Here is a 24,116-nt window from a genome sequence, read left to right as displayed (position 1 = left end):
TGATTCTCTCTCATCATTGATGTTTCTATCTCTATCCTTCTCCCTTCCTCTCTGAAATCAATAAAAAACATATTAACAAAAATAGAACCAGAGACATAGAAGCATCGAACAGACTGTACAATCTATGAGGGAAGTGGGGGGTAAGAGATCAGCCAAAGGACTTGTATGCATGCATATGAGCAAAACCAATGGACACAGACAGTAGGAGGGTGAGGGCTTGTGCTTGGGGGAGGGGGTGGCAGGGAAGAGGTCAATGGGGGGGGGGGGAAAGGAGACTCATGTAATACTTTAAACAATAAAGAATTAAAAAAAAACATATTAAAAAAATAAATACCTATCTTCCCCTTTTAAACCAGGTGGTTGGTAGTGATGTCTTGAACATGTCTTTGACTCCCACTATCCTCATACAGGTTAGCTTTGTCCAGTCTTATTGCTCGCCATGCTGGCATTAAGGCTTCACCTGGTGTATGAAACCTCTGGGTCTATGATTCCGCTCTCTGGCCTCACTGCTCACATGTTTAGAGGCCACCAAGCATTGGCAGGTTCCACGGCTCATCTCCTAACGACCTCATGTCACCATGTGACCAGCTGCCAGGGCTTTGTGAATTGGGGCTGCAGGTTCTGCACCAGCCAACATATTCGACACTTATGATATGGATCGCCCAGCATCCTGTAGAAGTAGTCCCACAGGCACATCATTCTCTTCCTTGCGTTTATGAAGTCATTGAAAACACCCGTTGACAAGTGCCAGCTCACTCCCTTTTGGACAAGCTTAGTACCTCATGCCACTGCAGTAGTATGTGTAGGGAGCTACAGCTGAGGGAATTTGGGCCAAAAGACTAATCTTTTTCATGAGTTCAGAAAATTTCTAGTACTTGCCCCATAATTATAGCATGATAGAGGAAGGAGGCACCAGTTAGCTTCCATATTGAGTGTCATCTGCTTTCACAACACTGAACAATTACCAACAAACCATGGAATGTTTATAGTTAATTAATATTCATGGTCTTTTACCTGTCTTTCTTCCCTTTCCATGCCAGCAGAAACAAAACAAAATAAAAATGCAGACTCTACCACAGGACCAAATTAAAAATTCTGCTTTTCTTAGACTGTATTTTCTTTTTCTCGTGATACAGACAAGTAATCAAACAAAAAAAAAATTATATAATCCATCTAGCATAGTAGCTAGTGTGACTCAGATACAGATCTCCCAATAGGAGATTCTTACTTATTTTTTTCAAGAAATTAGTATTATAGTTAGAATAAAGGAGGCATAAGTACCAATTAGCTCCATCAATTGCAAAACTGGTTCTTCCCAGATGGCTTCTCCCCATTCCAAAGATAATGTGCCGACTTGATTTCCTCCTGTAATTGTGAGCTATGTAGTTCTCAGGCTGGATGAAGGACATATTATTACTGTTAATTCAAACCTCACTGATGTCTGAGGTCTGTGGAAGGTGAGGTCTGTGGTGGTTTGTTGCAGGAGATCAACAGTGTTGCTGAGGAACCTGGTTCTCTCTGTCTCTCCTGCTGAGTACACAGCTTCACTTCATCCTAAATCTGGTTCCCTTTGTGGTTTCAAGACACTATGGACTAATGTGTTTTATTTGTGTCCAGGAGTAGAGAACCTCTCTAACCATGGAAGTAAATGCTTATCCTCAGTCTTTAGTTGGACCTTTTCCAAGTGAAGTTGGTTGGATCAACTTCAGGCACGTACCAACCTCTGGACCATTAACACTTGCCAGGGAATTTCAGTGCTTGGGTTGGGCTCAAACTAATTCTGACCCTGGAGTCCATTTATCGAGTTCAAGAATTATTCAAAACCAGAATCTCTTGGGAAGAAGGAAGGGGAAACTGTATTGTGTAGGTGATGGACAGCAGCCTCCATAAAAATGTTGATTCCCTCTGTCTCCTTTCCGTGACTTTCTAGCTCATGCAGTAGGCAGAACAATTTATAGTTATAGTTACAAATGTGTTTCTCCAGCTCAAGTCACCAGATAAACTGGTTACTTAAAGGTGGTCAAGACACACTTTCTTAGACTATTTTCCCACCAAAAATATTATTTGCCCTAGCAGTCTCACATCAGTGAGGTTTGAATTAACACTGCTCAAAATTTCCTGGTGATCCACCTGTGGGATCTTCTAAGAGTATCCATAAAAACATGCTAGCATCTTCGGAGAAACTCATTAATTTCCAATAAGGTGATTTCTTCAGTTAGGTGTTACTACAGAACACTGTTACTGCTCGCCATTATTTTCCCACCAGCAAACCTTAACCTAGATTTCCTTCAATAGCTCACTCTGTTGACTGGCTTGCAAGTGGAACCAGAAAAGTCTCATGGGAAGATTTCCTGGAATGGAGTCGAAGAGGCCCTACATCTGTTGTAGTTTCCAGTCTAGCTGGTGTGCCCTTAGAACTGTTATTGGGGCATGACTTAACGCCTTCTAACAATGGGAAAGCTGAATATCAAATGTCGTATTTGACAGGAACTGAATATTTAATGCGGAAATATTTTATCTAAGCAATTGAAATTTCTGGCCTTAATTGTTTTTTGGGGGGCTTTGTTGATTACTGAAATTAGCATTTAAAAAAACCCTTGTGCTGTCTCGCTTGGTATATAGAAAAGTGAAAATAAGTTCCCACTACTAGGACTAACCTTTTTTTAGGGGAATATCCTGCATACTTTTATTTTTTTTTCTTTCTTTCTTTCTTTTTTTTTTATTCTTTCAATTAAATCTTTATTGTTCAGATTATTACATTTGTTCCTCTTTCCCCCCCCCCCATAACTCCCCCCCTCCCAGTTCCCACCCCACCCTCCGCCCTCACTCCCCACCCACTGTCCTCATCCATAGGTGCACGATTTTTGTCCAGTCTCTTCCCGCATCTCCCACACCCCTTTCCCCCCCAAGAATAGTCATTCCATTCCCTTTCTATACCCCTGATTCTATTATAATCACCAGTTCATTCTGTTCATCAGATTATTTATTCACTTGATTCTTAGATTCACTTGTTGATAGATGCATGTTTGTTGTTCATAATTTGTATCTTTACCTTTTTCTTCCTCTTCCTCTTCTTAAAGGAAACCTTTCAGCATTTCATATAATCCTGGTTTGGTGGTGATGAACTCCTTTAGCTTTTCCTTATCTGTGAAGCTCTTTATCTGACCTTCAATTCTGAATGATAGCTTTGCTGGATAAAGTAATCTTGGTTGTAGGTTTTTGGTATTCATCACTTTGAATATTTCTTGCCACTCCCTTCTGGCCTGCAAAGTTTCTTTTGAGAAATCAGCTGACAGTCGTACGGGTATTCCCTTGTAGGTAACTGAGTTTCTTTCTCTTGCTGTTTTTAAGATTCTCTCTTTATCTTTTGCTCTTGGCATTTTAATTATGATGTGTCTTGGGGTGGTCCTCTTTGGATTCCTTTTGTTTGGGGTTCTCCGCGCTTCTTGGACCTGTAAGTCCATTTCTTTCACGAGGTGGGGGAAGTTTTCTGTCATTATTTCTTCAAATAGGTTTTCAATATCTTGCTCTCTCTCATCTTCTGGCACACCTATAATTCTGATGTTGGTACTCTTGAAGCTGTCCCAGAGGCTCCTTACACTATCCTCGCATTTTTGGATTCTTTTTTCATTTTGCTTTTCCAGTTGGGTGTTTTTTGCTTCCTCGCATTTCAAATCATTGACTTGATTCTTGAGCTCCTCTGGTCTGCTGTCGGGAGTCTGTATAATATTCGTTATTTCAGTCCGTGTATGCTTAATTTCTAGGTGGTTCCCCAATATAAGATCGAGGGTCTCATTAGTTTTCTTGTAGATCTCATTAAGTTTATCGGCGGCTTCTAAACAGTTCTTGAGAGACCTTAAAAGTGTGGTTCTGAACTCTATATCTTCCATTGACAATTTTGTCCTGTTTCTTTGTCTCCGCATTTTGTTATGCTTCCTTGGTGCACCCCCTAGTGGTCTTTGTGCGCAGTCTTATGGTTAAACCTTGATTGTTGTAGCTAATACCAGGGAGGGTTTGACCTCCAGGCCAAGTGGCTATGAGAATCAGCTGTGTCTGCAGTGAGAGAACTTCTGTCCTCTAGGGAGGTGCTAATCTAGCCTTTGCCTGAGGCTATCCGGCAAATGCCTCTGTGCAGGGCTTGGGCGGGGCCAGTCGCACAGGATCAACAGGGTGGGCCGGAGAGAGCAGTTATGGCGGCTCTCAGTCCTGTCCCCAGGGGCTCTGCCTCTCTGAGTCCCAGCAATGGCTGCAAACCTTGGAGAGAAAGCTGAACTCGCTCTGACCGAAGCCAGACAGTCCCGCTTCTCCCGTTTGAGTCTGGGTCCCTAAAGACTCGCCTGTATCTGGAGCTCAGAGTCTGAGACTCCCTCCCGATTGAAAACGCCAACCGCGCCCTCCGCCGCCAGCCCTCTCCGCGCACTCCGCACCTCAGAATTTGACTTCAGCACTGCGCCTCCTCTGAGTGTCCATATGCGTTTCTCTTTCCTCCTAGTTGTAGGACTTCCACTCAGCCAGCATTCCTGTGGTTCTGGGTGATGTCCCTTCCGTTTTTTGGTTTCACTTTTGAAGTAGTTGTTCAAAGCAGCAAACTCTGGCGTTAACCTATGCCGCCATCTTGGTTCTCTCCTCTTTATTTTTTTTAATTAAATCTTTATTGTTCAGATTATTATAGTTTCCTTATCTGTGAAGCTCTTTATCTGACCTTCAATTCTGAATGATAGCTTTGCTGGATAAAGTAATCTTGGTTGTAGGTTCTTGGCATTCATCACTTTGAATATTTCTTGCTACTCCCTTCTGGCCTGCATAGTTTCTTTTGAGAAATCAGCTGACAGTAATATGGGTACTCCCTTGTAGGTAACTAACTCTTTTTTTCTTGCTGATTTTAAGATTCCTTCTTTGTCTTTTGCCCTTGGCATTTTAATTATGATGTGTCTTGGGGTGGTCCTCTTTGGATTCCTTTTGTTTGGGGTTCTCTGCGCTTCCTGGACTTGTAAGTCTATTTCTTTTTCCAGGTAGGGGAAGTTTTCTGTCATTATTTCTTCAAATAGGTTTTCAATATCTTGCTCTTTCTCTTCTTCTGGCACCCCCATAATTCGGATGTTGGTACGCTTGAAGCTGTCCCAGAGGCTCCTTACACTATCTTCGTATTTTTGGATTCTTTTTTCATTTTGCTTTTCTGGTTGGGTGTTTTTTGCTTCTTCATATTTCAAATCTTTGACTTGATTCTTGCAATCCTCTAGTCTGCTGTTGGGAGTCTGTATAATATTCTTTATTTTAGTCAGTGTATGCTTAATTTCTAGTTGGTCCTTTTTCATAACCTCGAGGGTCTCACTAGATTTCTTGAGGGTCTCACTACATTTATTGGCAGTCTCACCAGTCTAGAAAGTTCTTGAAAAACCTTAAAAGTGTGGTTTTGAACTCTATATCCAGTCGTTTACTTTCCTGCATTTCTGTCATTTGTGACCTGTTTCTTTGTCTCCACATTTTTTATGCTTCCCTGTGTTGGTAGAGTGGCTTTGTCTGCTAGGTGTCCTATAGGGCCCAGTGGCTCAGCCTCCCCAATTACCTGAGGTGGACACTCTTGGTGCACCCCTTTGTGGGCTTTGTGCACAGTCTTGTTGTAGTTAAGCCTTGATTGTTGTAGGTATCACTGGGAGGAATTGACCTCCAGGCCAATTGGCTGTGAGAATCAGCTGTGTCTACAGTGGGAGAACTTCTGTGCTGAAGACACCCTTCTGGGGCAAGACTTGCTTCAGTGGAGCTTTGGTGCTCACTGAGTCTGCCCCCTGAGTGTGTCCCTTATGGATCTGAGGAGTTGCAATCTGGATGGTCCCACTCTGACCACTGGCTACACTGTCTCTTGGATCTAAGGAGGTGCTAATTTAGCCTCTGCCTGAAGCTACCCAGTGGGAGCTATGAGGAGATCTGCAGATTCCCCTTCCTTGTTTGGGGTTGGAGGTGCCCACATGAGGCCCAGCTATGAAGTATTGCAAACTGCTGTTGGCCTTGGGCCTTCTCTTGGAAGTTCTGGGTCTGTTTGGCCCAGCTGCAGTTTGTTAGGTAATTTTCAGTTTGCAAAGGGCCAGGGCATTCATATACAAAAGCCTCTGCAGCAGCCTGGGTGGGGTGGGGTCTCAGGGAATCAACAGGGTGGAGCAAACAGCTATGGCTGATCCTCAGCCCTGCCCTAAGGGGCCCGGTAATTGCTGCAAGCACCTCTGGGAGAAAGCTGCCCTCGAGTTCTGCCTGCTGCCAGACAGTCCAGTTTCTCCCCATATGAGTCTAGGTCCCCAGAGACTCACCTGGAACTGGAGTTCAGAGCAGTCGGGGACTTGTGACTCCCTCCCGATTCAAAAAGACAGCCGCATCTTCAGTTGCCAGCCCTTGCCGCGTGTGCCTCCATACCTCTGCACTTTACTTCCGCACCTCCTCTGAGTCTCAGTGTTTTCTCTTTCCTTCTAGTTGTAGAATTTCCACTCAGCCAGACTTCCTGTGGTTCTGGATGATGTCTGTTTTGTCTTTTAGTTGTATTTTTGAAGTGGTTGTGCGAGGCAGCAATTTCTGGTGTTTACCTATGCCGCCATCTTGGTTTTTTCATCCTGCATACTTTTAGAACTAAATACATTTGCAGGTGACTGACTTAAGCTCACCGTGTCATGTGGTCGCATGAGGTGACCCATCAACATGAACTTGATGATGTTCAGGTAGCCATCACTCCATGGGCTGCTAGACACAGCCACTTAAAAATGTCAGTGCACATATTTATTTGTCCTCCAGTTGGTCATTGTTTATCTTTAAGACACAATCCTTGGTCTTCACTTTTCCCCTCTCTGAGGTTCCCCCCAAAGAAAAAAATTCAAGAATTGAATGAGAAACTTAAAGACAAAGGTAGAGGGTATATTTAGGCTAACAGTTTAGAGGTGTTTATTGTCTGTTAAGAAGGGGCATGTGTAGTGTGACCATCTCACAATGGGTGTCGCCTGACATTGGATTCTGATCACAGCTTTGTGTCCCTTGCTTGTATCAAGGTCTGACTTTTTCTGTCTTTGGAGCCTAACTGTGGTCTGATCAGATTTTGGAGGCACTTGGCATGAGTCCAGTTTCCAAAGTTACCTTGATATCGTTTACTTATAAAAACTGGCTCCAAATTAGTAGAATTCAAACTGGATAAGGTTCCATGCCAGGGCTGACCTTTTTTCTTTTGATGTATATTGGACTATGCCTGAGAATATTGTCCATTCCTGTACCATTGCCCACTTCAATTCACAAATCTGTGGGCAGAGACCGAGTAGGAATCGACAGAGATTGCATGGGGCTTCTTTTGGAGCCACCTGACACCAGGCTACGTTAGCATCAACCATGAGACAAATGTTTTATAACTAAACTGAAATTATAACTTCTTTATCTTTTCTCTAATAAAAAGTACTTTTTTGAAGAAATACCTCTGGCTTAACCAAGGCTAAAAACTCAGTAAACACTTTGGAAACTTATTACTACTTTCTTTTAAAATCACCGTTATTTCTTTATACTTAAAGTTTATATTAGGAGGTTTATAATTGGAATTGATGGTCTCATCTCTAACCCTGTATTGAATCTATAGAGCCATATGGAATCCCATTGGTCTTGGTAAGCATGTAATTCTACCTCCCTCAGCTTGGAATCAAAGAATATCCTGCCTGTCAATTCAGGCTGCTCACTGAATGCTCACTTTGGCCAAGGCACGGTGGGCAGTGCTGGCAGGACTCAGAAGGTGTAGCACAGGGAAGGATGTATGCACAACAGGCTAATGAATGTGGTAAAGCTAATGGGGCAGTGCTTCCTCCTCTGGGAGCAAAGGAAGTTTTCATTTGTTCTGGTGGGTAAGTCTGGAAAGGTTTCACAGAGAAGGTGGCCTTGAGTTTGGTCTTGAAGAAAGTTTGCGAAGTTTGCGAAGTAAAGCCCTGGGTGAGGGCTTTCGAGGCAGCGGTGCAGCAGGAGAAGAGATAAGGCAGGAGTGTGCCCTGCTTGGGGCAGGTGGGTGCTGAGGGGCTGGGGAGGTGGAGAGGCATGGAGGGGCTCTCATGCCTGGGCCCAGGGGCTTGGAGCTTGATTGTGCATTGCAAGGAGCCACTGAAGATTTTTCAAGCAAGAAAATTACATTCTTCCCCAGCACCACATGCTCTCTTCCACTAAAATCTTCACAAATTATAATTCATTTGGGTAGAAGTTGGAGGGTGAAAAGCAAGCTTTTTGTTTTTCTATCTTTTTCTTCCTCTGTCATTATTTAGTGTAAGGATTATCAGGAGTCAACAAACTTTAGGGCTTTTTTTTAAAGGCATTTTTATTGTGTTGTATTTTACATTATTTGCTAGATGTTATAATAATGTATGCTGCATTTGAAACAATCCTTGCGTTTTCACAGTCCTTTGTATCACAGATATTAAATTCCTGTTTTCATTTTAAAATTTGTACTTTTGCCTGTTTTCAAACATGGGAAAATCTCAAGAATGTTTTATTCTTGTTTGACACTTCTGTTTTAAGAAAAACCATCAACTTGTCTCTATTTCCTAGGCTTACCAAGAGGCTAAAGAGTGAGGCCCTGAGATCCGACTTTACAATAGATTTGAAACATGAGGTATGTCATGGTTTATTTGGTTAAAAGTCTCAGTAATCAGGAATTCATGTCTTCTGGTATAAAAGGTGTTCTGTATTCCCTATCAGCGCATCCTCCCCCACCACCCATGCATCTCTCCCCACCGAGGTCATTCCACTCCGGCCAATCTGGATGAAGTTGTGTCTGCTGGTGCTTGCTCATTAGCTCATTTCTTTGTGTTTTTGTGGGTTCTCTGAGTATTCCTGCTCCTTTGGAACTTTGTCTCACAATCCTCTGAGTCCTGCATTGAGGTCCTGGCTCCTCAGCAAGGACTTGTACTTGCTTTTGCTGCCAGTTGTACTGATGTGGGGCTACTTTAAATCCCTCTGAGGTGTTTGGACCACGTAAGTGGCACAGTTAGGAAGGCCTAGCTTTCGGTTACAAAATCCCAGAGGAGATTTGGAGATGTTTCCCCTCCGTCTAGCTCCAGATTCCCAGCTCTGTGAGGTTTTCTGTTAGACACCCCACCTCGGTGGGTCATAGGCTGTTTGCGCAGAACAGAAACTCCGCATCCCACAGGAAGACTGTCGTCCTTGATGTCCTTGTCCCAGGTTCTCACTCTTGCATTTTTGTCCTTACAAGCTCCACACTCTTGTGCCAATTTAGCAAGCCATTTACAGTGATTTTAAAGATATTTTGTCTACATTTGTCAATATTTTCAGCAAGTCGGGTGGTTAGGCTATGTCATTACCATACTGCAGGAAACCAGTCATGATAATATTTTCTTGCATCTTTCTCTGTGATGTTTGGGAATCCTCATAAAGCTTCCCTACAATTGATTGTAACAACTTCGGAATTTTTTGCAGGTCAGAATATTGATTCTTAGTTCGTTGTTGTTAATAAAAGATAGGTCAGTACATATGGAATTACTGTTTTTGTAAGTAAAGAGCTGTTGAATATTGACAAATTGACATGCTTCCATCTCATACTGCCTATAGAAAGTGTGATTGCTCTTCCTCGAACTGTTGCATACCTTCTATACGTGTGGCGTTGGTTGAGTTCGTTCCCTCACTGCTGGTCTCCTGCCTTCTGACAGATCGCCCTCTACATCTGGGACAACGGTAACGGACCTCCCCTTACTCCAGTGCCTGAGTTGTGTACAGATGGCATGGACGCCCACTGTGCTACCACATTTCACTCTTCCCTCCCCCTGTGTGTAAGTAATAGAAGAAAAACGTCCTTGCACGTCAAAGGATGATGTACCTGCTTTGCATATGTTGTCCCAGCACTTTACATACTGAAAAAAATTGTTTGTCGTGCCCCAGGTAAGAACTGTACGTCATGTTTCTACTAATAACAGCCCTCTCAGGTAAGCACTGCCGCCACCCCATTTTACAGAGGAAAGAGAGAAGCACTGAGGAATCCTTGCTCAAGGCTGCACAGTGACCCGCACAGCCTCCCCCAGAGCCTTCGTGCAGCATTGCCTGCCACGCTCTTCAGAGTCACTTCTTTTGTTGATGATATAGCAAGTGTTTATTGGAATACCTAGTTCATTTCCTAGAGAGGCAATTTCAAACATTTCCCATGATACCCAAGCCTCTCCTCAGCCCATCTCTTTACTCTCTCAGCTGGTGACCCCATGTTGATCTCACCTGACCCTGTCCAGAACGTCCAGAATGAACTTCCTCTTTATGGCAGCCCTCAGTCCATTCCCCAGGACAAGCCTGAAGACCCCGAAGCTCACTAGGTTGTGACGAGTTCTTCCTCATAAGGAAACATTTACTCACCACCCTCATGTTTTCTGTTATTCTCAAGTCAGTCACACAGAAGTCTATGTGTTGCATTTTGAAAGATGAATATATGTTCTTTTACACACACACACACACACACACACACACACACTGCAACAATGGGGTGAATCTGTAATGTTTGCTCAGTTGTAGACATTATACTTGCTTATTCTTTAATGCTTGTTCTAGGGAATCTAGTGGGGAGGGCGACCTCTTAGTACATTGAGTGACATGACAGAGCTGTGGTTAAATGTCACTATGTACCAATCCCAAGTGATGTAGGAGGCATGACTGACTTTTATTGAAGGCCTAAACAGGTGATAAAGCGGTCAGAACTCCCATGATGCAGTCCGTGGCCTTGGGAGTGAGTTGTCCACAGAGCTCTCTATGTGCCCCCTTTCATCTGAGTGATCAGCTGGACTGGAGCCAGCTCAGGGCTCCAGCCCTCCCCGCCATCAGATGTTTGAAGTAATTCTACCTTTGGCATAGGACAGAACAGCAGTGTAGCCTAGACTTGGATAGACAATAAAAGGACCATAAAAATACTTTAAACATTACAGTAAGTTCAGGCCCACCAAAGGGAGTCATCTCTTATTTTACACTGACATCCCCTTAGTTCTCTCCTTTTGTTAAAATCTTTACCAACCAGAAAAAGAAAAGGGAATAAAGCTGACATTTATTGGGCACCTATGGTGTACTTTAATAAAAGCAGTTTTACTGGTGGTTACTTCTCCCACTTCTTAAATGGCAGACTGAAATTCAGAGAGTGGAATGGACTTGTCCAGATGACACGTTGTATGAGTAGCAGAGCTAGGATTCCAGTCCTGGTCTGGCTGACATCAAAGACTTTGTTTTCAGTTGAGCTACAGTTCCTTTCCCCCCTAAAACTTCTTCCTGGAAACAGGAAGATATCCCTGACACTAATGCATTTGAGCTCTAGAGCATGTGAGATCTGAAGTGGGTAGGAAGATAAGATAACATGCACTCATATATGCATCTATTCTTTCTTGTTTTTTAGGGAAATCCAGTGAAGAAGGAGGATATTTTTGTTGCAGTAAAAACGTGCAAGAAATTTCATGATGATAGAAGTATGTTTTGGGTTATTCATTTTTATTGAATTTTTAGATTCCGAATTGCCATCTTAAAAAAAGTAAAAACCAGATATCAACTTAAGAAAGGCATAGTGACACATATATCGTTGAAGTGAATGCATTAATTAACCAATATTCCTCGTCATATCATTTCAATCACCGAGAGCAATTAGAAAGGACAATTTTATATTGGAACCTGAGTACTCCTAACTTTTCTAACTACTATTTAAAGCAGTGTTTTAAATGGGAAATGGACACGCTCAGCTGTTGCAATCTTGGAACACTATGTGAATAAGAATGCATTTTGCAAAACAATGTCCCGTTATATTGATGCACAGTCTCTGAACTTTCAGTTTGAGAATATTAGATGGGATTTCAATGTGACCAAGAAGGAATGTTTCTTAAAGACTGTCCCTTCTTTTTACATTTATCTCAAATGCACATATTGGAACTTTTATGACATGAATTTTTTCATGAGTAAATACATCAGAGAAAGGGGGAAAAGTGCTTTATAAGCAGTGGTCCCTTCATAAGGAAATCCTGGCATGCAGGTGGATGTTTTTATTAAAATTTTCCATCCATCCAGAATTCTAAGACATTGACATCAATTAAAATGTGGTTATAATCAACAGTATCTTAAAATAGGTTCACTATAAACCTTTATGTTTACCTAAAATAGTCATCTTAAGTTCCAAGTCATATTAAATCAGCCTAAATAAATATAACATTCATTATATAAGGAGTCATAAAATACTATTAAATTCAATGTAGCAGGTAAATTTTTCATTTATCACAAATTTAACCTAGATTTAATATCCTTTTGCTTTTACCATAATCTAGAATGGCTTTGTGGGATGATTCTTGAAAAATATCTTTCACAAAAAGTATAAAGGAAATGAACTAGGCTGCGCTTTTTTTTTTTTTTTTAACAGCAAACAGAAGTGTTTGAATTAATTTATTTTACTTGGATCGATGCTGCACATAGAGTAGTGAGTGCTTTGACATTAAAATATTAAGAACGGTGGTGGAAGTGATAATGGTGGTGATGATGGTGGTGGTGATGGTAGTGGTATTTTCTCTTTTGAAACACATTTTTCAAGTGACAGTAAAATTAGGGACCATTCCTATTATATTTTTAATGTGCTACAGAAATGAAAAAGTTGCTACTTTTAATTTTGTAGTTTTGAATAATCTGTTTTATTACTCTTATTTGCATAAGGTTGAAATAATCTTTTAAGATATCCATCTGATGCTTTTGTATTTTAATTTTGAGTCAAAATCTTTAAAAATTAAGGAATCTTAAAAATATGTCAGGAGCATTCAAACAAACCCCCTTCCCCCCAAGCCAGGTGCATTTATTGCTGCTGTTAATTTGGATCTGGAGGTCAGTGAAATCTAAAAGGCTTTCACAGGTGGGTTTCTGTGGCCAGCCCTCCTTAAACTTGGACTTGTTTGTTTGGAAAGATAGTCTGAGGCAGCAGGGTTTTAGGGATTTTGATGTCCACTGGCTGGATGTAAGTGAAGCCTGACGCGCCCCTGGGCTCTGCCTTCCTTTTTTTAAGTCTAGTCTAGCCACCAGTTGTGACAAATAATTATCTAGTAATCCTGTGAGTTACAATGACAGTGCCACAGTAACTGCTGCTGACTGCTATCTTTTTTACATTTTCTGGTGTGTTTCTACACGTTCTGTCGTCTAATTTCTTGTTGAATATCCTTTGTGATGTGATAACTAATGCTGTTCCCTTGATATTGTAGAGACAGCTGAGTATAAATAGGTACAACGGCCCAAGTTCCTGCGGCCTGTTGGTGGGACAGCAGGAGCTCGGTTTTCTGGCTCCAACCGCAGACTCTCTCTGCCGCGGCGCAGCCGTACCGTGATCTCCTTGGATGTGTTCCAAACCGAACACGGGATAAATCCTATTTGATATTTGTGTTGATGCTCTGCTATGCGCAAGGTCAAGTTTGACTTGGACAGATGCTGTGGAAGTAGCCTTTATTTTCAGCAGCAATGGGGATAGACAGGAACTGAAATCCACAGGTCATCTCAAATATAAATCAAGCAGGGACTTTAGATTGCTAACCTGTCCAAGCATATTACAGCTGTAGTTGAGCAGGATATGTGGATTGGGGTGTATATTTTTTTCCTTCCTGTGGTAGAAACATTTGAAGTGACAAAGCCAAATGGCAATGAAGGAAAATAAGACTGTGTTTGCCTAACCAATTGAGAGTGGGCAGTAGCATTAGTGAGTTATCTGGTGGCAGGTTGTCACTTGTGGGTATGCTGCCCCCAGGGACTGAGCGTAAGTGGATACTAGTGACATCCTGTACTCCTGGCTCCTTATAATGTCGGCCAACCCCCAGGGAAAAGGGTGAAGGATGGACACTCTGTCCAAGACTCTAATCAAGACAAGGGAAAATATACATTGAACTCATTGCTTTATTCCTATAAAGCCACATTCAAAAATTTAAAAAAAAGTTATTTCACCTCCTGTATTTTTTTCCCTATTAGTGAAACTAACAATTATGTAACTACTTATGTCTGGATTCTGATTTAAATGAAAAAAAAAAAAATCTTAGAACACGGGCAGCAAAAGCATATTTTGTCTTTTAGCTTAAGTAAGAAATACATGTTGTTACCATTGAAACAGCAACACTCTCTGAGACACAAGCATTTAGTAGGGTTTTAAGAAACTGTAAGAATTATATAAAGCAAGGAAATTGGGCATAGCATGTCCGATTATATTTAAGCAAGGAGATCTCTGGAATTTAATATTCAGCACGATCACTTCCTCTTGGGTTAGTGTTCATCACTACGTGGATGTGAGCTGTCAGAAAATGTGAAGAATGTTCTTTGCATCATTTTGCCTGTATGCATGTCCCAGGTATCTCAGGGCAGCCACGGTTCATGTTCATCAGATGGTTGATTGTAAGATGCTCCTCTGCCATCTCCTTCTAATTACAGAGGTTAAATTGCTATTTGCTCAGCCTTTAGTTCCTTTTCATGACTTCTTGAGCTCCTAAAAATAAACACTTTATCCTTTTTAGGTTAAAAAATACCCATTTGATATCTTTACTGCAGTGATCTTGTCTAGAAGAGGAGGATCTGAACAAAGTTATTAAAAGGAGTTTGCGGTAGCTGTGTTCTCTGATTACCATAGAGAGTCTGACAGCTGCTGCCCTGCAGTCTGCTAATTTAAAACGTGAGGCTTGGATTAAAATGCAGCAAGGGGCAAGGCTACACCTAGGTTAAGTGGAGTGATTAGATTAATTCTTAAAGAGAGGAAGGGAGTCAAGTGTTGGCTCATTCGTTCTCTCCTGGCTTTGGAACAGGTGAAGATATCCCAGATTGCCCTAAAATGTTTCAGATCACCCATGAGGGATGCTTTACAGTCTTCCATCCACACCATCTCTACAGACAGGAATTAGAACACAGTTTAGGCAGGTATCTCTAATTTTGTGGTCATTGACGTGCATACTGAGGCAACAATAGGTCTGTTTGTCAAAAACAGCAGATTCCATAAAATCAAGAATCACAGTTGATTGTGTGGTGGTTTTTGTATTGTGTTCAAGTGTCAAGTTCCTCTTCATTTGAAATTAGAGTTTTGCAGGTAAATTAACTCAGGGTAAAAATGTGTGCTCCTTGCCTCATAGCGTGACACTGCTCCTCCCCCCTCAAGACTGGAAGGGCACGTGGAAGATTTATGCCTTTTGTGCAGTGGAGTTTTGTTGTAGTCCAATTTTTACTTTGCTCCAATTTTAACTTATCTTGCAGCAAACCTGGAAAGAGGCATTCACTGTTGTTTTATTATATGGTAGAAAGTTTGGTTCTCTACCATATAATATCAAGTATCTATAAGCTAATGTGAAAATGAGATACTAGAGCATGTAACTATTTTGAAATATTTTTCAATGTTTAATATCTTTAGGAAAGCTCTGCTTGAATACTATATAAAATATAAGTAATATAATGAATTCAATTTAGAATTCAAATAACTAATAAAATAGACCAATATTTTTAAAGTGTTCAATAATTTAGAATCAACACTGGTTAATTGAAAATAAAGCCTTTACCTACTGTTACCAGTATACAAAACTTAGCCTTAGCTTGAAATTCTTTGCAGTTGGCACATAGGACAAATCCACATGAGTTATAGTGACAGATAACACAAACTGTTGAATGCTTTTGGTATTATCGAGTCATAACACTTCATTATATTAAAATGGTTAGTTTATTTTTAAATGATTGGTAATGGGGATACCCATCTTGTACAAAAGAATCACTGTTATGAATAAAACTTTCCTTTACACTAGTTCCAAAAATAGATGTAGGCTTCTTGTTGGAATTTCTACAAAATTTAATCCTCATTTAACTATTTATTAAGTGCCTAATACATCCCAGTCACTGTACTAGTTGGTGGGGAACCATTTATATAGTAATTCTGACCTTTAGTGAAATTTGTTTCAACTGAAAACAAAAAATAGAGGCAAAGAGCTAACTCACACTCGAGTTTTATTTCATTTAAATCTGCTAATTGAGAAGAAATACCTATGCTGTTTAATAAGGCTTATTAGAGCCAATAGGAACTGACAACTAAGGGCTGAGAGAAATGGAAGTAGAATTTTTATGGCTTATAAAACCCAGTGCTGGGGACTGAGGAAAGTTCTTGACCTTTCCAGCCTTATGCATTGGGGAACATTTCACCCAAGAGTGGGAATATTTAGTGGCTGCAGGCTGCAGGGAGCCCTTTCTGGGGAAGTCCTCTGCTCATTATGTGCAAAGCAGCCTGCCAGTACAATGTCATGATGGAGATTTTTATTGTGCTAGAATTTGGAAGTAGAACAGTGTGGATTATTTTTCCCCATAGCAGCCATATCATTTACTGCATCTTTGTTTTGACTTGGAGAAGTCTTTGTATCTGCCTTTTTTTATGATTGCAGAAATTTATATTTTAATGTATAAAATATATTTGGTGGGATAGAATAGGTATTTTGGAGATTATTATAGAAAATATCCAGAATTTATAGGTCTTTATCTTTCTTAAAGTTGGTGAATAATGGATTACAAAATGGTGCACTTTTGCATTTTATGTACAAAGGCTATCTGAGTTTGACTGAATTTGTTGATTTACATAGCTAACCACTTAAATTTGGCATTGCATTGGCAGCTTTTGCATATAATTTATTTTTATTTGGTCTGGGAAAAAGGAAAAGATCTGATAAAGTCTTAAAATATTGATCTGAAGACTTTATCAGAGTAGAGATTCTTAAATTAATAGGGTATAAAATCTAGGTAGGAAGGCTTTTTCTATTAAAAATACAACAGAAACACCTTATTCTCCTTAATATTTATAGATGCAGAAAAGTAACTTAAAAAAAACACACAAGCAAATAATTACTTGGATAGTTGGTCAAGTGAATTAATATCAAATAGTGATCAAGCAGAATTCTACATCAGGCGTGGATACAGAGCTGCCTTTTAACCTCTCACCCTAAAATGCAGAAAACCAGGAAAGTTTTTTGTTGTTTGTGTTTATTGTATTAAAACAATTTATCTGTTAATGATGGAGTTTTAAAATCTGCAGTGGTTCTCCAGATCTTATTTCACATATTTCAAAAGTACAATAATAACATCAGTCATTATATGGAGTGATTCCCAATGGTAGAGTTGGGACCACCCTTTATAGAGTTGGGTGGTCCTATTGGAATCTCTGGGTGGGACAGTGTAGTTTGAAAAGATACCCTCCCCCCATTTTAAAAGACAAAATAGCATCTCAGTCAGAACCATAAAGACTATTCTCATCTTTGGAAGTAATTATATTTTCCACCTCCCTAAAAAGCTTTATAAAAATCCACTTGCAAATTTTAAATGAACTCAGTTGGGCAAAGAGAAAAATTAGTTACAATTAATTTAAATGCAACAGTATAATCAGATTGCTGATTATATACTGATTAAACACAATAAGTATAATCAGAAAATTTATTATTATATGGAAGCAAGTGTACTTATCACCAGGAGTAAAAAGTGCTTGGCTCTAGAGTATATTGAAAATGGCCCAGGAAGAGGGTTTATTCATGTGCATATGGCATTTCTCAGGGTAGAAAAGCGAGTTCTAAGGCTTGGAACACCTGGAAACGAACAAGTAACAGTTCTCTTTCTTTATAGGGGATTGTGCTGCCCCTTTGAGATTCCAAACTTTTCTATACAACTGTCAGTGACTATCACTTCTCTCATTTTTTCAGTCCCCATTGTAAAGCAGACGTGGGCGGGTCAGGCCAGTCTCATTGAATACTACAGTGACTATGCAGAAAGTTCCATTCCTACAGTGGATCTGGGAATTCCTAATACAGACAGAGGTGAGTCCTTCATTGGTACCGCTCCTCTTAATCAGCATGTCCATTCTGCAAATAGAATAAATTCAACTAATAATAAAATGAAATATCTTATAGATGCTATAATTTTTGCCTTATGTAAGTTTTTTTCTTCCTCTCTTCTCAACGTCTTTACTCATAGATATAGGCTGATTTTCTTTTGCAGATTAAGCACTGCATTATATGTACTGAGAAAGGTTGTAAGTTTTTAATAAGCCATATTGATATGACTGAGCACATGACAATTATGTTCAAGTTTGACAATACACTTTTCATACCTTCAGAATTCACTGTGGCCCAATGGGATGTTGAAAGTGAATTTATCATCTTTCCACCAAAGCTTCTCCTCATTTAATTTTAACAATTTAACCAGTCAGGATATTATCCAACTGCTGTATACCAGCCTATGTTCGATGCCAGGGGGAGTAGGAATGAATCTGGTAGTTTCTGCCCTCAGGAAGCTTATGGTCTGAGCTTGTTTTGTGTGTATCTTTGAGTAGCACTTAACCACATTCCACACTGGTTATCTATTTAGCAAACTGTTGAAAGTACACTAGATTTTCTCTTCAGATTGCAGGCTTTCTAATTAAAAACATATGTAAGGTAAATGGTTTATTTGTCTTTGATTTATAGAATATATCATGTATGAAAAAAGTAGAGACAAATATACCAAACCCTCATATTAAAAAAGAATATTTTACAAATACAAACTTGATCTCTTGGGCATTTTTGTTAGACCGTATTTCCCCTCTTTTTAAAAAATCTTTATTGTTGGAAGTATTACATATGTCCACTCCCCGCACCCCCACTCCCCCATTGACCTCTTCTAGCCCACTCCCTCCCCGATTCCGCCACCCCAGGCCCTATTGCCTGTGTCCAGTGGTTAAGTGTATATGCATACAAGTTCTTTGGTTGTGCTCTTCCTGCCCGTCCACCCTCTCCTGCTTTCCCTCTGAGGCTCTACAGTCTGTTCCATGCTTCTGTGTTTCTCGATCTATTTTGTTCATTAGTTTATTTTGTTCATTAGATTCCACAAATGAGTTAGATCAGATGATAATTATCTTTCTCTGACTGGCTTATTTTGCTTAGCATAATGCTCTCCAGGGCCATCCATCCTGTTGCAAATGGTAGAGTTCTTTCTTTTTTATAGCTGTGTAGTATTCCATTGTGTAAATGTACCACAGCTTTTATAACCACTCATATGCTGATGGGCACTTGGGCTGTTTCCAAATCTCAGCTATTGTAAATTGTGCTGCTATGAACATAGGGGTGCATATATTCTTTCTGATTGGTGTTTCTGATTTCTTAGGATATACTAGTAGTCCTAAAAGTGGGATCACTGGGTCAAATGGGAGTTCTGTTTTTAATTTTTTGAGCAAACTCCATACGGTTCTCCACAGAGGCTGCATCAGTCTGCATTCCCACCAGCAGTGTACTAGGTTCCCTTTTGTCCACATTCTTGCCAGCGCTTGTCGTTTGTTGATTTGTTGATGATAGCCATTCTGACAGATATGAGGTGGCACCTCATTATTATTTTGATTTGCATCTGTCAGATGATTAGTGACTTGGAGCATTTTTTCATATGTCTCTTAGCCTTCTGTATGTCCACTTTGGAGAAGTATCTATTTAGGTCCTTTGCCCATTTTTTAATTGGATTGTTTGTCTTCCTTTTGTTAAGTTGTATGAATTTCCCATATATTTTGGAGATTAACATGTATCAAATGTAGCATTGTCAAATATGTTCTCCCATGCAGTGAGGATCTCTTGTTATTTTGGTTTCTTTTGCTGTGCAAAAGAGATGTAGTCCCATTTGTTTACTTTCCCTTTTAGTTTCCATTGTCCTAGGAGATGTATCAGTAAACATACTGCTACGAGAGATGTCTAAGATTTTGTTGCCTATGGTTTCTTTTAAGATTTTTATTATTTCACGATTTACATTTAAGTCTTTTATCCAGTCTGAATTAATTCTTGTATATGATGTAAGTTGGTGGTCTAGTTGCATTTTTTTGCATGTACCTGTCCAGTTTTCTCAGCATCATTTATTTATTTATTTATTTATTTTTTATTTTTATTTTTTAATTAAATCTTTATTGTTCAGATTATTACATTTGTTCCTCTTTTTTTCCCCCCCATAACTCCCCTCCTCCCAGTTCCCAGCCAACCCTCTGCCCTCACTCCCCACCCACTGTCCTCATCCATAGGTGCACGATTTTTGTCCAGTCTCTTCCCGCATCTCCCACACCCCTTTCCCCCCCAAGAATAGTCATTCCATTCCCTTTCTATGCCCCTGATTCTATTATAATCAACAGTTCATTATGTTCATCAGATTATTTATTCACTTGATTCTTAGATTCACTTGTTGATAGATGTATATTTGTTGTTCATAATTTGTATCTTTACCTTTTTCTTCCTCTTCCTCTTCTTAAAGGATACCTTTCAGCATTTCATATAATCCTGGTTTGGTGGTGATGAACTCCTTTAGCTTTTCCTTATCTGTGAAGCTCTTTATCTGACCTTCAATTCTGAATGATAGCTTTGCTGGATAAAGTAATCTTGGTTGTAGGTTCTTGGCATTCATCACTTTGAATATTTCTTGCCACTCCCTCCTGGCCTGCAAAGTTTCTTTTGAGAAATCAGCTGACAGTCGTATGGGTATTCCCTTGTAGGTAACTGAGTTTCTTTCTCTTGCTGTTTTTAAGATTCTCTCTTTATCTTTTGCTCTTGGCATTTTAATGATGATGTGTCTTGGGGTGGTCCTCTTTGGATTCCTTTTGTTTGGGGTTCTCCGCGCTTCTTGGACCTGTAAGTCCATTTCTTTCACGAGGTGGGGGAAGTTTTCTGTCATTATTTCTTCAAATAGGTTTTCAATATCTTGCTCTCTCTCATCTTCTGGCACACCTATAATTCTGATGTTGGTACGCTTGAAGCTGTCCCAGAGGCTCCTTACACTATCCTCGCATTTTTGGATTCTTTTTTCATTTTGCTTTTCCGGTTGGGTGTTTTTTGCTTCCTCGCATTTCAAATCATTGACTTGATTCTTGCGCTCCTCTGGTCTGCTGTCGGGAGTCTGTATAATATTCGTTATTTCAGTCCGTGTATGCTTAATTTCTAGGTGGTTCCCCAATATAAGATCGAGGGTCTCATTAGTTTTCTTGTAGATCTCATTAAGTTTATCGGCGGCTTCTAAACAGTTCTTGAGAGACCTTAAAAGTGTGGTTCTGAACTCTATATCTTCCATTGACAATTTTGTCCTGTTTCTTTGTCTCCGCATTTTGTTATGTTTCCTTGGTGCACCCCCTAGTGGTCTTTGTGTGCAGTCTTGTAGTTAATACCAGGGAGGGTTTGACCTCCAGGCCAAGTGGCTATGAGAATCAGCTGTGTCTGCAGTGAGAGAACTTCTGTCCTCTAGGGAGGTGCTAATCTAGCCTTTGCCTGAGGCTATCCGGCAAAGGCCTCTGTGCAGGGCTTGGGTGGGGCCAGTCGCACAGGATCAATAGGGTGGGCCGGAGAGAGCAGTTATGGCGGCTCTCAGTCCTGTCCCTAGGGGCTCTGCCTCTCTGAGTCCCAGCAACGGCTGCAATCCTCGGAGAGAAAGCTGCACTTGCTCTGACCGAAGCCAGACAGTCCCGCTTCTCCCGTTTGAGTCTGGGTCCCTAAAGACTCGCCTGTATCTGGAGCTCAGAGTCTGAGACTCCCTCCTGATTGAAAGCCCTCCGCCGCCAGCCCTCTCCGCGCACTCCGCACCTCAGAATTTGACTTCAGCACTGCGCCTCCTCTGAGTGTCCGTATGCGTTTCTCTTTCCTCCTAGTTGTAGTTGAGTTCCACTCAGCCAGCGTTCCTGTGGTTCTGGGTGATGTCCTTTCCGTTTTTTGGTTTCACTTTTGAAGTAGTTGTTCAAAGCAGCAAACTCCGGCGTTAACCTATGCCGCCATTTTGGTTCTCCTCAGCATCATTTATTAAAGAGACTGCCTTGACTCCATTGTATGCTCTTGCCTCCTTTGTCAAATATTAGTTGAGCATAATTGCATGGGTTAACTTCTGGGTTCTCTGTTCTGTTCCATTGATCTATATGCCTGTTCTTGTGCCAATATGAGGCTATTTTGAGTACAGTGGCATTGTAGTATAAAACTTGATATCTGGTATTGTGATTCCTCCAACTTTGTTCTTCATTCTCAAGATTGCTGTGGCTATTCAGGGTCTTCCTTGGTTCCAAATAAATTTTTGGAGTATTTATTCTAGATCTATGAAATATTCCATTGGTAATTTAATAGGGATTGTATTGAATGGATAGATTGCTTTGGGTATGGATATTTTAATGATGTTGATTTTACCAGTCCATCAACATGGTATATACTTCCACTTGTTTATATCTTCCTCTCCTCTGTCTCTTTTTTCTATGTCCTATAGTTTTCCAAACACAGGCCTTTTACCTCCTTGGTTAAGTTTATTACTCAGTGTCTTAACTTTTTTTTTTGTATCGGTAAATGGGATTGTTTGTTTAGTTTCTCTTTCTGAGGGGTCATTATTGGTGTATAAAAATGCCATAGAAATGAGGAGCCTGGGAGCAAGGAAGGCGGGCAGGGAAGAGGGAGTGGCCAGGGCGCGTAAGGGAGCAGCCTGGGAGCCTAGACATGAGTGGGAGGCCAACCATGGTTATGAATTCATCACCGCCACTGTAGAGCACCTGGGTTGCACCTTTGATACCCGAAAAATTAAATTAAAAAGTAAATAAAATAAAAAATAAAAATGCCATACATGTTTGGGTGTTAATTTTGTATCCTATTACATTGCCAAATTCATTTATTAAATCTAGTAGTTTTTGGTGGAGTCTTTAGTGTTTTCTGTGTACAATATCATGTCATCTGTGAATAATGAGATTTTTACTTCCTCCTTTCTGATTTAGATGCCCTTTATTTTTTCTTTTTGTCTGGTTGCTGTGGCTCGCACTTACAGTACTGTGTTGAACAAGAGTGGTGAATGTGGGCATCCTGTCTTTTTCCTGTTATTAGAGAAAATAGTTTTAGTTTTTGCCCATTGAGTATGATGTTGGCTATAGGTTTGTCATATATGGCTTTTATTATGTTGAGATATGATCCCTCTATTCCCACTTTGCTGATAGTTTTTATCAAAAAGGGTGTTGGGTTTTTTCATGTGCTTTTTCTTCATCAGTGATATGATAATGTGATTTTTTTCACGTAATCTGTTTATGTGATGTATCACATTTATTGATTTGTGAATATTGTACCAGCCTTGCGTCCCTGGAATAAATCCCACTTGATCATGTTATATGATTTTTTTAATGTGTTGCTGAATCCAATTTGCTAATGGTTGAGGATTTTAGCATCTAAATTTATTAGAGATATTGGCCTGTAATTCTTTCTTTGTACTGTCTTTATCTGTAAGTAGATACCTTTCAGATGGTCTTTGTTCATCTTAATTTTTATCTGGTGTTCCTGCCACATTTCAAGTTTAATTTTCTGGTTCCCCAAACCCATCCTATATAATAAAAGCCTAATATGCTAAGTGTCTGACCATTTGTTCGACGTTCGACCCATTGCTATATCTACACTGACCACCAGGGAGCAGATGCTCCAACGTATAGGTTAGCTTGCTGCTGGGGTCTGGTCGATCGGGATGTGGGCAATCGGGACTAGGCGAGACGGGCTGGACACACCCTGAAGCCCTCCCGCGGTCTCTCCCTGGCCCTGGTTGTGTACTGGTGGGGGTCCCCCGGCCTGGCCTATGCCCTCTCACAATCTGGGTCCCCTTGGGGGATGTCGGAGAGCTGGTTTTGGCCTGATCCCTGCAGGCCAGGCCGAGGAACCCCACTGGGCCTATAGTTTATGAATAAAACAATAAAGTAGTGAATTGATTTTCTAGTTCTATAGAGTCATTTATTTTTATTGTTTTATGGTAATGTCACTCATAATGCCTTGATTAATAAGTACTATTAAAAGTACTATGTAGAATCAGATATGCTGTTCCTGTAGTTATCAGTTCTTCTGACAAGGTTAAATGTATTACTGAATTTGTTATTGTCTGTTTTGGAAAAATTACTTAAGATGAATTTTTTTTTTTAAATCTTGCTTTTTAAACTTCTATTTAGCTTGGTTTTAATAATCAATTATTCATTCATTCTTTATTCATTCTTACTTTATTTTTAATCCAATATTATTGTTTATATATATATTCTACTGTATTCTTAAAGGAATTTGAGGTGGCTTTCAAAAATACATACCATAATGGCTAAAAGTACAGAAAGAGATCATGAATAACAAAAATAATGGTCAACT

General features: G+C 40.2%; 1 protein-coding gene across 1 annotated transcript in view; it reads left to right on the top strand.

The window, feature by feature from the left end:
• Positions 1-24,116, top strand: part of B3GLCT (beta 3-glucosyltransferase) — a 139,730-nt gene that overhangs the window by 74,648 nt on the left and 40,966 nt on the right. Inside the window, exons 8-11 of the mRNA XM_081083593.1 lie at positions 8,551-8,614; positions 9,669-9,788; positions 11,381-11,450; positions 17,694-17,807. Coding sequence (XP_080939719.1) covers positions 8,551-8,614; positions 9,669-9,788; positions 11,381-11,450; positions 17,694-17,807 — 368 coding nt within the window. The remainder of the gene's footprint in view (positions 1-8,550; positions 8,615-9,668; positions 9,789-11,380; positions 11,451-17,693; positions 17,808-24,116) is intronic.

Source organism: Myotis nattereri, assembly GCF_964212035.1.
Source record: "Myotis nattereri genome assembly, chromosome: 2".
NCBI lineage: Eukaryota > Metazoa > Chordata > Mammalia > Chiroptera > Vespertilionidae > Myotis > Myotis nattereri.
This window is presented reverse-complemented; position numbering and strand designations above follow the sequence as displayed.